Source organism: Platalea leucorodia, assembly GCF_965183815.1.
Source record: "Platalea leucorodia genome assembly, chromosome: 21".
Lineage (NCBI taxonomy): Eukaryota > Metazoa > Chordata > Aves > Pelecaniformes > Threskiornithidae > Platalea > Platalea leucorodia.
In genome coordinates, this window is record NC_138843.1 from 3,606,558 (window position 1) to 3,620,238 (window position 13,681).

Sequence of the window (13,681 nt, forward strand, 5' to 3'; positions counted from 1 at the left end):
CAGAAAATGTCGTCTTGCACTTTGCGTTAAAGCAATCCCTTTAATATTATGAAGGCATTAAAAAATATCTCTGAGGAGAGAAGGGAGGGGGGTAATACAGAAAAAAATGTAATCTCCTTGAAACCGCTGAGACCTCCTCTGAGACAGCATAGTGAAGAGGAACACTTTGAAGAGCGCAACGGCTTTTTGATGGCTGAAGCAGTTTGTGTTGAGATAGGGAATGTGTGAGAGGTAGATCTGGAAGAGAACGCATTGAACCAGGGCCCTGCAGAGACATGCCGTGTTTACAGAGGGACTGTTTGCAGCCGGGGCGTGCGTGCCTCTCGCTAAGGGAACGTGCCGCTCATCCTCCTGCCGGTTGCCACATCTACCCAGTTGCCCCAGACTGTCTCGTGGTTTCAGATTCAGTGAATGTTCCTGCATGCTAGAAAAGGGCTGAGACTCCTGCAAGGAGGAGAGATCTACCCCTGTGTAGGTACCTGAATATTTACATGATTTTCCTTTGGAATCTCGCAAACAGGAAATGATCATTGCTGGGCTCCAGCCTGAGACTGCGTACTCCATTACCGTAGCTGCCTACACCATGAAGGGAGATGGTGCTCGCAGCAAGCCGAAAGTGGTCACCACGAAGGGTGCAGGTAAGAGTCTTTTCCTAAGTGTTGGGATTCACCAGTGTCCTAAAGCCAAGAAGCTCTTTCTCCAGACTCCGCTTCTTTCACCCCACTCCCTTCATGAAGGACAGACTTGCAACAAATGCCATGTTGTCCCAAAGACAAAATTATTTCTTGTAAGGCAGAAACCACTTAATTCCTCGCAGGTAGCCCTCACTAAATGGCATAATGTTCTGTCCGGTGCTGCAGAAAGCCCAGACACAACCAGAAATGCAACAGAACATGAATTCATTGCTCGTAATCTCTTGTGCTGTAAATTCCAGTGCACCAGAAGTAAAGAGAATCTCTGCCTGGTCTGAGGCTGTGTAGCTTTGATGGTTGGTGCACACGGGTACAGGAGAGCCAGAGGTCTGCTGTCGTGGTGTTGACTTGCAAAGATCTGAAAAGCAGCAGGAAGACAGTGGTGGCTTATAGTGCCCACTCTTCTTCTAATATCGTGTCTGAATAGACGTCCCCTCTTTGCTCAGGACTAGCAGAGGGAAAAGTACTGACCGTATTGACCTTTCCTTGCAAGCTTTTCTGGGACCTGGGCTCTGTCTGCACATACCACCCGGATTCATTCCTCCCTTTGACCTATTCTTCGTGGCAAAGTGTCTGTCAGCCTCAGCACGGAGGATGCGGTGCCAAGCTAGGATGGCAGGGCCTAAACAGAGGAATGACAAAGGGCAACAGGGTATCCCTTGCTCCTCCAAACAGTTGCGCTGCAGGCAGAAAGGAGAGGTAGACACTCCACCTGTCCTCTCAGCATCTGCATTCCTGTGGTTTCTGCTCTCATGGCTAAACCATTGCTCTGCAGTATGGGAAGGGTTTCATGCAGTGGAGGGAGACTATGGTGCCTAGACCTGGAGTTGTCCCTTGTCCAGCCCATCTCTTGTTGGGCTGTGGTTGCCTTCTCTCTCCCCATTTTGCTCGTGCTCTTTTGTTCCTGCTGTCAGATGATGGCTTTCTCCCCTTTTCATTTCTTTTCTTTGTCTGCTGACTTCCCAGCCCTGGCTCTCTGTTCATTTTCTTCTTAGTTTTGGGGCAGTCGTCTTTTTACCCTGCCTGTAGCAGCTACATAAACTGACATCGTCCCTTGTTTCTGGAAGAACATTGCTCTCTGCCTCTGCAGGGATCCAAGGCCTTCGGTCAGTGCAGCATAATTAACCTGGAAACCTCTGCTCGGGCTCTGGAGGCAGCACAGACACTCAGCCGAGTGCACAGGACAGAGGAGGCTCAGGACCCCTGGCCTGGAAGACACAGAGCTGGAGCCACAGCTGTCCTCCATGCCCTTGCCTTTTCCCTGTCCTAACTCACATCTTCATCTCATTTCATATTCTTCTGTTCAGACAAGTGAATGGGATTTCAGCCTTTCTCTCCCCTCTTGCCTCTCCTGCCTAGATAAGAGAACAGTACACAGGAGAACAAGGTTGCTTTCCAGGACACCAGCTCTTGCAGATGTTACAGCAGGGTACGTTTTGATGTCAGCATCCAGGCTCCTGTCCTCACACCTTGTAGTGTCAGTGCGCTGTCAGAAGCCTTTTCCTTCACTCACCCTCTTCTCCTTCCCGCTCCGGCTTTGCCTGTGTTCCTTCTCACCAGCAACCTGGTTCTCTTGTCTTGTTTCCTTCTTCCAGAGGCTCTCTACCCTTTTCATTTTTCTCTCCCGGAGCCTTCCTCTCTGCCTCGCTCCCTTGTCACTCTCTCTTGTCACCCTCCCTCATCTCTCCCCATTAGGACTTGCAGTGCAGGTGATCAGTCACAGAGGGATGTTTTCTCCAGCACAGCAGCTATTACCCAAAACTCAATTTCCCCCAACTTGAAATAGCTATTTAAAAAAAAAAATCTTTCAAATGGCTCTATAACATTCTTATCTTCTTTGCAGTGTTGAGTCAATATACCTTCTGAGAGGAGAGATTTCTTTCTTTATCATTCAGGGCTAGGGGCTGAATTTAAATACAGTAATACATCCAATTTTCTCTTTTACTGTCCAAACCAATTGCAAAATAAAACACTTATCCCCCCTCTGCGTTTTCTTCTCACCTCTCTTCCAAACAATATTTGTTGTGCAAATGTAATATTTTCAAGCTCAGCTGATTATAATAACATTTTTGATAAAAACCGAAACATAAAGGTAATGACATTGGTTTTTTTCTTTAATGTGTTTCTTCGGCATTTCCAAGGGAGGCTCTCCCAGCACTGTTCCCTAGCCATTCTTTGGCAGTTTGAAATGAATAAAGCATTCGTTTCAGAGACAACCCCTCATCCCCGTGTTCAGATGTCAGTCGATGCAGCAGGCAGAGTGGTTTCCCCAGTTTGACTCTGCCAGGATCCCTGACGCAGGCAGCATCCTTCCCTGCCGGCTCCCTCCTGCCCGCTTCGTTAGCCGCACTACAGCTTGCCAACCTGCCGACCCTCAGTCGGACTCGTGCTGCGAGAGTGGGATGGGATCTCTCCTAACTCCGTTCTCTCTCCTCCTCCTGTTCAACCAGAAGAAATACCAAGGCGGAGAGAAGGAAATTAGATCTAATAGTGGAGTTGAGTGTAAATGACGCGTGAGCTGCTGGAATTAATGCTCTGGTTTCTCCGGCTTCGGGAACCTCTGGGCCTGCATGTGTCATTTAACTGTGGCTGTGGGCTTGCTTAGCAGTCGGGCAGTGCCAGGGCTCATTAGACAGAGGCACGGCACTGCTGAGCTCCTACAATATCCCCCCAAATGTGGAGGAACTAACTGACAGGTTAAGGAGGGAGCTAACTGAAAACACACCAACACTCAGCTGTCTTTTCCCTTCCTCCAGAGGAGAGAAACTGCACAGAGTAAGCAGCAACTCTCCCTGCCCTCTGCCTCGCACAGATTTTGGGCTCTGTTTCCACTCTCTGTGTGATTCCTTCTTTCTGTCCCCAACTGGGTGATCAGATGCCTGCCAGACTCGCTTAGCTGGCCTCGTGCCTGCTGCTCAGGACCTGGGGCTGCCCAGACTTCCTTTCCCATCCCTCATTACTTCACCCTCAGCTGCTCTGGACTTCCCAGCCTGAGCCAATCTGTTCCAGTCTCTTTCTGCATGAGTTGTGCTGTGTAATGGAGAAAGAGAGAGGACGGGAGTTTGGGGGACTCCTGCGTTCATTCCTCCCTGTCCTGGGAAGCAATCTGCCTGGGATTAGATTAGGATAGGAGGCTGGGAGTCAGGATTCCTGAGTTTGTTCTTCCCAGCTGTGTAGAGTATGTGATCCAGTGATAAGGGAGGAGCTGCGCACACCTTTCCATCCTGAGGAAGGGGAAGAAGGTAATTCCAGAAATGCGTCGGCACCTCACAGCTGACACGTTGGCAATGCACCTCATTTCCTAAACTTGATAGAGACCACCCACGTCTACAGCGGGTGGGTAGCAGCAGCAGCAGCAGCAGCAGCTCGGTTTACAGGGGGATACACTAAGGTACACAGAGTCGAGCTGAAACCTTGCCACTGATTTGAGGAACCTGTTGCTGCAGCTTAAGAGTCTCTGCATCTCCTCATCAGCCACCCTGTCCCACGTTTGACTGAAGGTGTCCCTCTTCTCTCCCAGTCCCAGGGAAGCCCATCCTCTCTGTGCACCAGACGGAGGACAACACTCTTCTGGTGAAATGGGAGCCTCCGTTGGATGCGGAAGGCCAGGTGATGGGCTACCGGCTCCAGTTTGGCCGCAAGGATGTCGACCCCCTGGCTACCTTGGAGTTCACGGCCCTGGAGGATAAGTACACCGCTCCCAGCATCCACAAGGGCGCCACGTATGTTTTCAAGCTGGCCGTGAAAAGCCGGGCTGGCTTTGGGGAGGAAGCTGTGCAGGAACTCACCACCCCTGAAGACATCCCCAAGGGTTACCCCCAAATCCTCGAGGCGAGCAACATCACTTCCATGTCGGTCCAGTTTGGCTGGCTCCCCCCCGTGCTGGCCGAGAGGAATGGAGCCATCGTCAAATACACCGTGGCCTACCGGGAAGCCGGTTCTCCCGGCAACCCGCTGGAAAAAGACCTGCCCCCCTCCCCAGAGAACTCGTACACCCTCAACGGCCTCAAACCCAACACCGCCTATGACGTTAAAATCCGTGCTCACACCAGTAAAGGCCCCGGGCCGTACAGCCCGACCGTCCAGTATCGGACGTTCCAGCTGGATCAAGGTAGGACTTACCGGTTTCTCCTCCCTCTCTCTCCTTGTAACCGGGGCTGGTACCGGGAGGCAGAGAGCTGGAGAGGTCAAGCCAGGCTCAGCCAGGCTCGTGAGTAAATGCAAAGCACTCCGGTTTCACACTCAGTCCCTCAGCTCCTCTCTGCCTTGTGCCAGGTAAGTCCCTTTTACCACTTTCTTCTAAGTTAAGTCCGGACACCCTTCTTTCACTGGCACCTGAAGTGGGGTCCAGTCGCTATACAGGTGGGAAGAGTGTTTTCTTCAGCTTTTGCAAACAGCCAAAAGAAAACAGAAAAATCAGAAAACCTCAGAATGTGACCTGGGATGGGTTTCCTCACCTGAGCATGCTCAGAAAGCCAGCACCTCGTTCCTGCAGCAGCCACCCAGGCCCATAAATGTGTGGGCAAAGCCACGCACCCTCCCTCACCCCTCCCTGGGGTTAGGCATGGGGACAGGGAGCACTGGGAGATGGACCTTGGCAAAACGCAAGCAAAGTGTGGAGGAGGGAGCGAGCCCTTCCATTCCCGCAGCGGCAGCCAGACCCAGACTGGCAGGCCCTTTTGCCAGTGCCTGACATTCTCTTCCTTCTCTTTCTTGCTCTTCCTTCCCTCTGCTGCCTTTTCTTCTCCTTTCTCCCCTTCCTCCTCACTTTTCTCTCAGCAGTTTTACCCAAAAACTTCAAGGTGAAGATGGTGACAAAGACATCTGTCCTTTTGAGCTGGGAGTTCCCTGAGAATTACAACTCTCCCACCCCATACAAGGCAAGTGGAAGGGAGGACTTAGAACTGTGTTCCTTCTCATTTTCCTGGGAATCTTGTCTGTTGGTTTGAATAAGAGGTTGTAAGACCTCTGGGCAGATAATGGTTAATCACTAGATCAAGGAGATGGGTTGCAAATCAGGGCTGTTGGGTTGCATTCCCACCTCTGTTACCAAATCACTGCCTCCCTAGGCAAGTTACCATAATTTTCCCATTCCCAGATAAAAATTTCACTTCCCAGAAAAGTCTCGAGGCTTTGTCCTGCATCTGCGTTTATGCCTGGGGACCCTGCAGTGGGCAGGAGAGATGGACATCTCCCCGCTCAAATGCCTTCTACTCCTGTGTTTGCACCAGCTCTGGCAGAGCTGGGTGGAGCACGGCACTGCCCCATGTGTGCGCCCCATGTTCTCTGCAAAACAAAGCGATGGGGAGGAAGGAGTTTGGTTGCTTGAGCAGTATCGGCCTTGCTCATGGTACAGCTTTGCTGCTTCTTCGCCTCCCACAGATCCAGTACAACGGGCTGAATGTCGATGTGGACGGCCGCACCACCAAGAAACTCATCACCAACCTGAGGCCCCGCACGTTCTACAACTTTGTTCTCATGAACCAGGACAATAGCATGGGCGGCTTGCAGCAGAACGTCGCTGCCTGGACCGCTGCTGACATGTTATCAAAGAAGCCAGAGGTGACCCACAAGCCTGATGCTGATGGCAACATGGTGGTGATTCTCCCAGATGTGAAGAGCTCTGTGCCTGTCCAGTAAGTTTCTGTTAAACTGCAGACGTGGGGTGCTCGGTTTATGTTGCGGGGTCAGCCCTGATGGCTGGAGTCCACAGTACAAACCTGCAAGGGCAGTGGCAGGGGGTTGTGTTCCCTACGTTTTTAGCCTTGCTTACTGTTGTCTTTTGCAGCTACTTCCCAGAGCTAACAGGGGATGCTAAGGAAATGCAAAGGGGGTAAATAAGGAGACAATTCATACGGGGGCTGCCACTGAATCCGGGCTCGTTCCAGGAGCAGCAATAACAACTGTGCTAAATTAAAAATAAGGGGCTTGCTGGGTTGGGCCAGTGGGGCTGTTTGGGCAAACCTAGCCTTCCACATCAGTGTGTGCACTCTCTTCTTCTGTAGCTCGTAGGAGGAGATTAATTCCTTCTATTTCTTCTGATTATTCCCAACTCTTAGGGCTTACTACATTGTGGTGGTGCCTCTAAGGAAGTCCCGGGGAGGACAGTTCCTCAGCCCCTTGGGCAGCCCTGAGGAGATGGACCTGGAGGAGGTGAGTGTGGGTAAAACTGAAGCCAGTTGTAGGGAGAGAGCAGACAGCTGTAATGGATGGGATGGTGACCTGAGAGCCTGGGAAGGGTGGTTTGGGGGGATCTGTGCTCCACGTTCTGAGTAGCTAAGGTGTGGCCAGTCTGAGTGGGATGGTTTGGCTCTCCTTCCTTCCTGCTGCCTTGATGGTGCTGAAGGCATCAGGGCTCAGAGTGTTCCTTTGCTTCCTTCAGCTCATTCAGGACATTGCCAGGCTCCGACGCCGAAGTCTGCGTCACTCCCGACAACTAGACTTCCCCAAACCCTACATTGCTGCCCGTTTTCGCTCCCTCCCCTCCCACTTCATCTTGGGGGACATGAAGCACTACGACAACTTCGAGAACAGAGCCCTGGAGCCAGGGCAGAAATATGTCATCTTCATCCTGGCAGTGCTCCAGGAACCCGAGGCCGTAAGTGCTGCCTGCTTTCTCTTGCCCTCTTCAGATGCCTGTGCCCCTCGGTCCCCGTTATCGACCAGAGACAGCCGCTGCTCCCTCGTGAGCTGCCAGCAGCCCTGGTGCCCTCCTGGCATTCTTCAACTCCCACCAGATGCCAGAGCTTGAGGTTTTTTTCTTTGTAAAGACCTTCCAGTCCAGCTGTGGAGCTTTTGCATGTGGCTGTTGGAGCTGTTTGTGCTTGTGTCTGCATGCAGCAAACACGCTCTTCCAAGCAGACAGGCGAATGACGCAAGCATCTTGTGCACTGCTTCTGCATTTTGCCAGTCTTCGTAGGCAGGACTTGCTACACTTGTGGCTCCTGGTTTGAGTCCAGAATGGGGACTACTGAACTGTCCGCTCAGGGCTACACTCAAGTTCAGAGATCCCTAGGTCAAGCCCCTTCACAAAGAGTAATTTCTTGTAAAGGCTGTCCTTGTATTCCTTAGAGCAGTGACCCTAAACGTCCTGCTTTGAGAGCAGCATGTCACACGCCCTGGTCATTACTAAGTTCCCCACCAAGCAGAGAGGGGAGCATTTTTTTATGGAAATCACTGCTGATTTCAGTGGTGCTGTGTTTGGCTTTATGAAAACAACTGTTCGAATATTTACCTGCCTCCTCCCTCATGCACAATAGAAAGCACTCTAATACTTAGTTGTTTTTAAATCCCCCTATGGAGTTGTAGCAGGGAGCTATTTGAAATTAAGGATTTTCAGAGGTTTTTTTTCCCAAATAAATATTTAGTTGTGTATTTGATATTAAAGGATTAGGCTGACACGCTTCTGAATGGGTTTCTCAATCGGATTACTGCAGCTTGCGGTAATTTCTGCTTTAGAACAAGGTACTGCATACTCACTCACAACGGCCTGGATTCACAGCAGCTCCCGAGTATGTAGCAGTATTTCAGTCTTGCTGAGAGCTGATAGAGTTCAAGGACCCAGAGCCCAGATCTCCTATTCTTGTCCTCTCCCAGACTTCTCACGCAAACCAGGGCATGCTGGTTCTCCTCTGTGCATTTTAGTTTCTGTAGTTTCCGTGTAAGATGGGAGGGAATGCAGCCTTCCTGGGGTGGGGAGATTGTAGCACTCCTGAGAACAAGCAGGCAATGCCCGTTAGTTAGGACTCTGATGGGTTTGAATGTGCCTCTGAATCTCCTCAAGAGCGCAGCTCGCTGCAGAGGGAGCAGAGGAGACATATTGCATTTTATTAATTTATATTTAATTGTAAGGGTTGGGTTTTTTCAGTCACCAGACCAGACTGTTTCTAAGCGTTAATTCTTGTTTTAATCCCTTTCCCTCTTTCTCTGTAATCCCATCTGACTGTCAAAATCCAGATGGCTACATGAGAGCTTGGAGAAAGTGTTTGTGGCGGTGGAGGGGGCTCAGGGATGTGGTGGAACAGAGGCATAGTCAGCTGGTTTTCTAAAAGCACCTTCCTGGCTACAAGATTAGATGCGAGCCATAGGCATGAGCCAGTCTACAGCTTCATGTGAATGTGATCTCTCTTGCCTGGAGCATTGGAGGAGGAAGATGCCTGTCACATAGATGCTCCCAGACAGAGGTTTTTCTATAGATTGAAGAGGGCATTTTCTCTGTTATTATTTGGTTTGTGCTGCAGAGCGCTCACATCCTTTCTAGCAGTTTCTCTGGTGGAATACTGTATGCTTGCCCGTTGTTTTCAGTCCCCATTCCATCTCTGAACTCTGTTCCACAATCTTTCGTGTCTTCCAGACTTTTGCTGCTAGTCCTTTCTCTGACCCCATCCAGCTGGACAACCCTGACCCACAGCCGATCATTGATGGAGAGGAAGGGCTGATCTGGGTCATCGGGCCCGTCCTGGCCGTGGTGTTCATCATCTGCATTGTCATTGCCATTCTACTCTACAAAAAGTAAGAGATGCTTCTTGCCCAGATCTGTGACCATTCTGAATGTCCCCAGCTCTAGCCCCTAAAGGGAACTTGCTCCTTGGTCCTGTAGTTGTCAGCTGAGGACAAATCCTTCCACCAGCGCCAGAGAGAGGAGCCCTGAGGCACAAGTGCTGAAATGGAAGGGTCTGACTGGCACAGGAGAGATTAGCAGTGGGTTGCAGGGACTTGGTGCTTCACAGTCTACCCCATGGCACTCAGTAAAGCTGTGCTTGTCTATAAACAGTCTGTTGTGGCACGTGTGCAGTGAGTTTGTCGGGTCTCTTGCCTGTCTCCTCCAGAAGAGCTGCTCACAGCCACAGCCTCGGGCTCCCCTTCCCGTGCTCTGTGTGTGTATGTGCAGCGGGGGTGATGCAGAGACAGCACCTTTGTGCTCTGCATCAGCAGAGGCCTCCGTTGTTCCCAAACCGGCTTTCAGTTGGAGCTGGGAGACAAGAGCAGCAGCAGGGGTGTAATGTCAGTCTGCAGGAGAGAGGAAGGAACAACCCCGGGAAATCTCTCCCTTTTCTTGGCTTTCAGAGCAGCTCATGGTGCGTGGACGGGCATGGGGGCCCCTTGAGCCCACACAGGCCACACCGTGCAATGAAAGAGGATGGGAAAGGAAGCAGATTCTGAGCAAAATAGATCAAGAAAAGGGGCAGGATGGCAGCTATGGCCAGCGCAGGGGTGTCCTTAGCTGGGACATCCAGTACCCAGGATGGAGGGAGCTCCCCTAACCCTGCTCCGTCTTCCATCTGCACATGGGTGTGGCTTTTGCATCCCAGCTGCTGGACACACAAGTGCTCTGGGGTCAGGGGCTCAGGTGGTGCTTGTTGGTGTTCATTCGCACTGACCTAAATGGGTAATCGTTGCTGGTCCCACCTTCCACCTGTGTTACCAGGGTTAGAGCTGAGCAAATGTTTCCCCTTTCCTCTGCAAGTCCTTTCTAACCTGAACATTTGTCTTGTCTTCTCTCCACTTACTGCTTTCCTGGACAGCAAGCCAGACAGGTAAGAGCACCAGATTTGCCATTTACTTAGGTTCTTTCTTGCTGTGTGTTAGGCAGTGTTTACTGTCTGTGGTGATGGGGCTTGTTGGTACGGTTCCTACCATTAGATCTGTCCTAACAGACACCCTGTGTCAGACTAGCACACGGGACCGTGTTTGAATCAGGGTAGAAAAAGCAAAGAAAGCCCAGCTTTCTCCTGCTTCTCCATTCCTAAATGTAATGGCCCTTTCTCAAGCTGAGCAGCAGTGACAGTAAACGGCTCATAAAATGTTGGGTTAATGGAGCAGAGAAACACCCATTTGTGTTGCAGTCAGAGGTGAAAGTGGGTTTTCTCCATGTCTGACTGCTCCATACGGGCTGTCCCTGAGCCACTGGCATACTGGAAGCAGAATCTCACCAGCTGAGCTGTCCTCGCCCCGTTGCAAAAGCCGTTCTTGCCCATCAGCCAGGGACTTCTAACAGAGTTCGTTTATGACTGCAAAAATGAGACTTATTTCGAACCATTGCCAAGGCTGGGAGAGCTTTCACTGGAAGTAACTTAGGGGTTTAGCCAATGAACTATTAACAGCAGTTTCAGAACTGCGGCAAAAATAAACTACTCCCAAACTGCAAAGTGGTGTAATTCCAAAATGCTGCCCCATGCAGTGCTGGCAGGGCTCATGCCACTTCTTCTAGCTATTAATGACATTAAGAGACAGCTAAAAACGTACTGAATAACCTCCTCTCTGCCTACGTAATTGCCGTTATTGCTGCAGGGATATTATTGGAGGCTTCTGTGCAACCCAAGCAGGAGAGGCAAGGAGCTCTACAGCCATCTTGCTAGAAGGGCTAGGAGAGTATTTGCAAGCCTCAGGGTGTGGGTATATGTTCTCTGCCCTCTGGGGAAGTTCTGCTCCCAGCAGCTTGTCACTGTTCCCTTGCCAGAGGTTATCACATCTTCAGATCACCACTGGGCTTTGCTTCCAAATTCTTTTCAAGGAGAGTGAGCCAGGTCAGCAAAGACTTTTCAACTGCCTCAGCTAACCTAACCCATTTTGAGCAAAATATATTAGGAAGTACTTACATGTGCAGCTCAGCTGGCAGGTTGGAGCGGGCTTCAGCTTCTGGCAAGGAGGTGAGACAGATCTCAGCAGGCACAGCTGTGATGGGAGAGGATGTGTCTACACTGCTTTTTGAACCCAGATTTTTAGGGTTCTGCAGATCAAAAAAGGTTGAAAACCACTGCTCTGACTTCTCTGTCTGCAGCGAGGCACTGAGAGCCCCTAAACAAGCCAACAGAGCAATATCAGTGCTTTATGTCCAAGGTCACGGCCAGGAGATTCTGTACTTTTCCAAATGATTATGTTGGCTCTGGTTCTTTCAGGCTGAAAATGGCTTGGCCAAATTGGAAGGTTTCTGCTTGCAGAGCTCTGCGGAGTTCAGCGGAGGCTTGGCTGCGCAGGGAGGCCGAGGTGGGAGTTCACAGCGCCTCGGCTGCTCCTCGCTGCCTGCCTGTCCTTCTGCTGTGAGAAGGGGGAACTTCCAGACTTGTCTGAAAGCTGCTGAGGGGCTGCTGGGCCGTTGTAAACCCATCAAATACAGCACTGACAAAACCTTCCGTACCTCATCCCTTTTCTGGTGCATTTTATGTAACTTGCATCCTTGGCTGCATCTGGCCCGGATTTCGGTGGGAGCTGTGCTCAGGTCTGAACATGGCCCGAGTAGCTGAAAAGACTAAAAGGCCCCTAAGCTAAGATGCTTTGTCTTTTTGTTTTTTCGTTTCTTTTTTTTTTTTTTTTTTTATTTTATTTTAAAAGCAAACGGAAAGATTCAGAGCCACGGACAAAGTGCCTCCTGAACAACGCTGAAATCACCCCTCACCACCCTAAGGACCCTGTGGAAATGAGGCGCATCAACTTCCAAACCCCAGGTAACCGGCTGCAAACCAGCCTCTCTCACTGGGAAGGCAGGCGTGGAGCAACTGCCCTGTCCTTGGTCCCTTCCTGCCTGCGCGAAGGCTGCCGCAGTGCTGCCTTTGAGACCTAAAGCTAACCTAGGACGCGGCCAAGGAACCTCAAAGCCTTGTCTATGCTAAGTGAGACTGCTGATAGAAACCTCTGCTGGGAAACCCCAAGGACCTTGCGCAGGCTCTACCCAGCCGCTAGCGAGGCAGGAGGAAGGGCTTTCCTGGACACCCAGCTAAAATGGTGCATTCTGGGCTAAGTACACAGCTGCAAGTGCCGTGGCCGTGCCAAGCTTGCCAGACCACCAATGCTGCCGTGCCTCGCGCTGGGAGATCCCCAGGGGCAGTGGAGATGAAGCGTGGCGGGCTGCCCAGCACGCACTGCTCCAGCCACATGTGTAACTGGCGCTTTCTGCATACCTGCCAAAACACTCGTGTGAGGAGCCAGGCCTGCCCCGTGGGTTGTGCGGGGAGAGAAGGGCAGCTGGCTGCTTCGCGCAGACGAGGCAGCGTCTCCTTGCTTGGTGCAGACGCCATCACTGCGAACAGCCGCTGAGCCAGCGTGTAACTGCACTTAACTCCCGAGAGAAGCTCGATGCACCCTCCTTTCTGTACACGTGTGTCCCCATGAACATGCATGTCTAAGCTGCCTGCATGGCACCTCTGCAAGCCACCACTGACACGGCCCGGGCCGGGCACGTCCTCACGCAGACAGACGCTCGGCAATGCTGACCGGTGCCTGCGCACTGGTACACGCCTGCCTCGGAGTTCCTGGTGCTTGAGGATTTGGAAGGGAATTGATTGTGCTTTTTGGGGGCTGGCTGTTGTTTTCAGTTTGTTTGTATTTTTTTGCTGTTTTGTGCTTGTTAGTAATGTTTCTGCAGCTCCTGTTTCCCCTCCCCATCCCAGTCCTGTCCTTAGCATTGTCTGAGTTTTCTTAGGGTGAGGTTGGCAAGTCAGTAGGTACCCAGAGGGCAGGGATCTTTGGGGAAGCACAAACGCAGCACTGAGCTGAGGGTTTCATATCAAAAAGTTAGGAACAACCCGTTGGTATCAGCCCAAGCTTAGGAATGATTGAGTCTGAGCTGAGGGATGGAAGCAGGTTTAATCCAGTATGCAGGGACTGAGTGCAGAGCAGCTCAGCTTCAGTTAGGTCCCTAAATCAGCTCTTACTCAGTGGTGCTCTTGCAGGAGAGTCTGAAGGTGTTCGAGATCTGCAGCAGGAGAGCAGTCCGCTGTCTCTCTGAGCATGCGAGGGCCTGAGCGGGGCACTGCTTGGAAAGCTGGAGAGGCTCCTGCTGTCCCAACTGTCTCACCCTTTGTATGAGCAGCTTCTTGTGGGTGTCCTCAGCTGCAGCTCAGCAGCAGTTTGCATTTGGCTGGGCTCGGTGTTATATACAGGGTGCAAACAGGAGCTCCCTTCGGGAGCGTTCAGGTTGGCTCCTGGGTGCTCCAGGTGGTGATGTGAGACCCAAGAGAGAGCTGCACTCCCCCGTGTGAAACCTGTGCTGA

The 13,681-nt window shown here is 51.4% G+C and overlaps 1 protein-coding gene across 3 annotated transcripts in view; it reads left to right on the top strand.

The window, feature by feature from the left end:
* Positions 1-13,681, top strand: part of PTPRS (protein tyrosine phosphatase receptor type S) — a 100,264-nt gene that overhangs the window by 65,606 nt on the left and 20,977 nt on the right. For 2 of the 3 annotated variants that reach the window (XM_082331034.1, XM_082331033.1), the window contains 9 exons: positions 521-638; positions 4,213-4,803; positions 5,475-5,572; positions 6,075-6,328; positions 6,752-6,845; positions 7,075-7,290; positions 9,046-9,203; positions 10,217-10,228; positions 12,024-12,136. In XM_082331034.1, coding sequence (XP_082187160.1) covers positions 521-638; positions 4,213-4,803; positions 5,475-5,572; positions 6,075-6,328; positions 6,752-6,845; positions 7,075-7,290; positions 9,046-9,203; positions 10,217-10,228; positions 12,024-12,136 — 1,654 coding nt within the window. The remainder of the gene's footprint in view (positions 1-520; positions 639-4,212; positions 4,804-5,474; positions 5,573-6,074; positions 6,329-6,751; positions 6,846-7,074; positions 7,291-9,045; positions 9,204-10,216; positions 10,229-12,023; positions 12,137-13,681) is intronic. The other variant, XM_082331035.1, reaches the window with a different exon arrangement.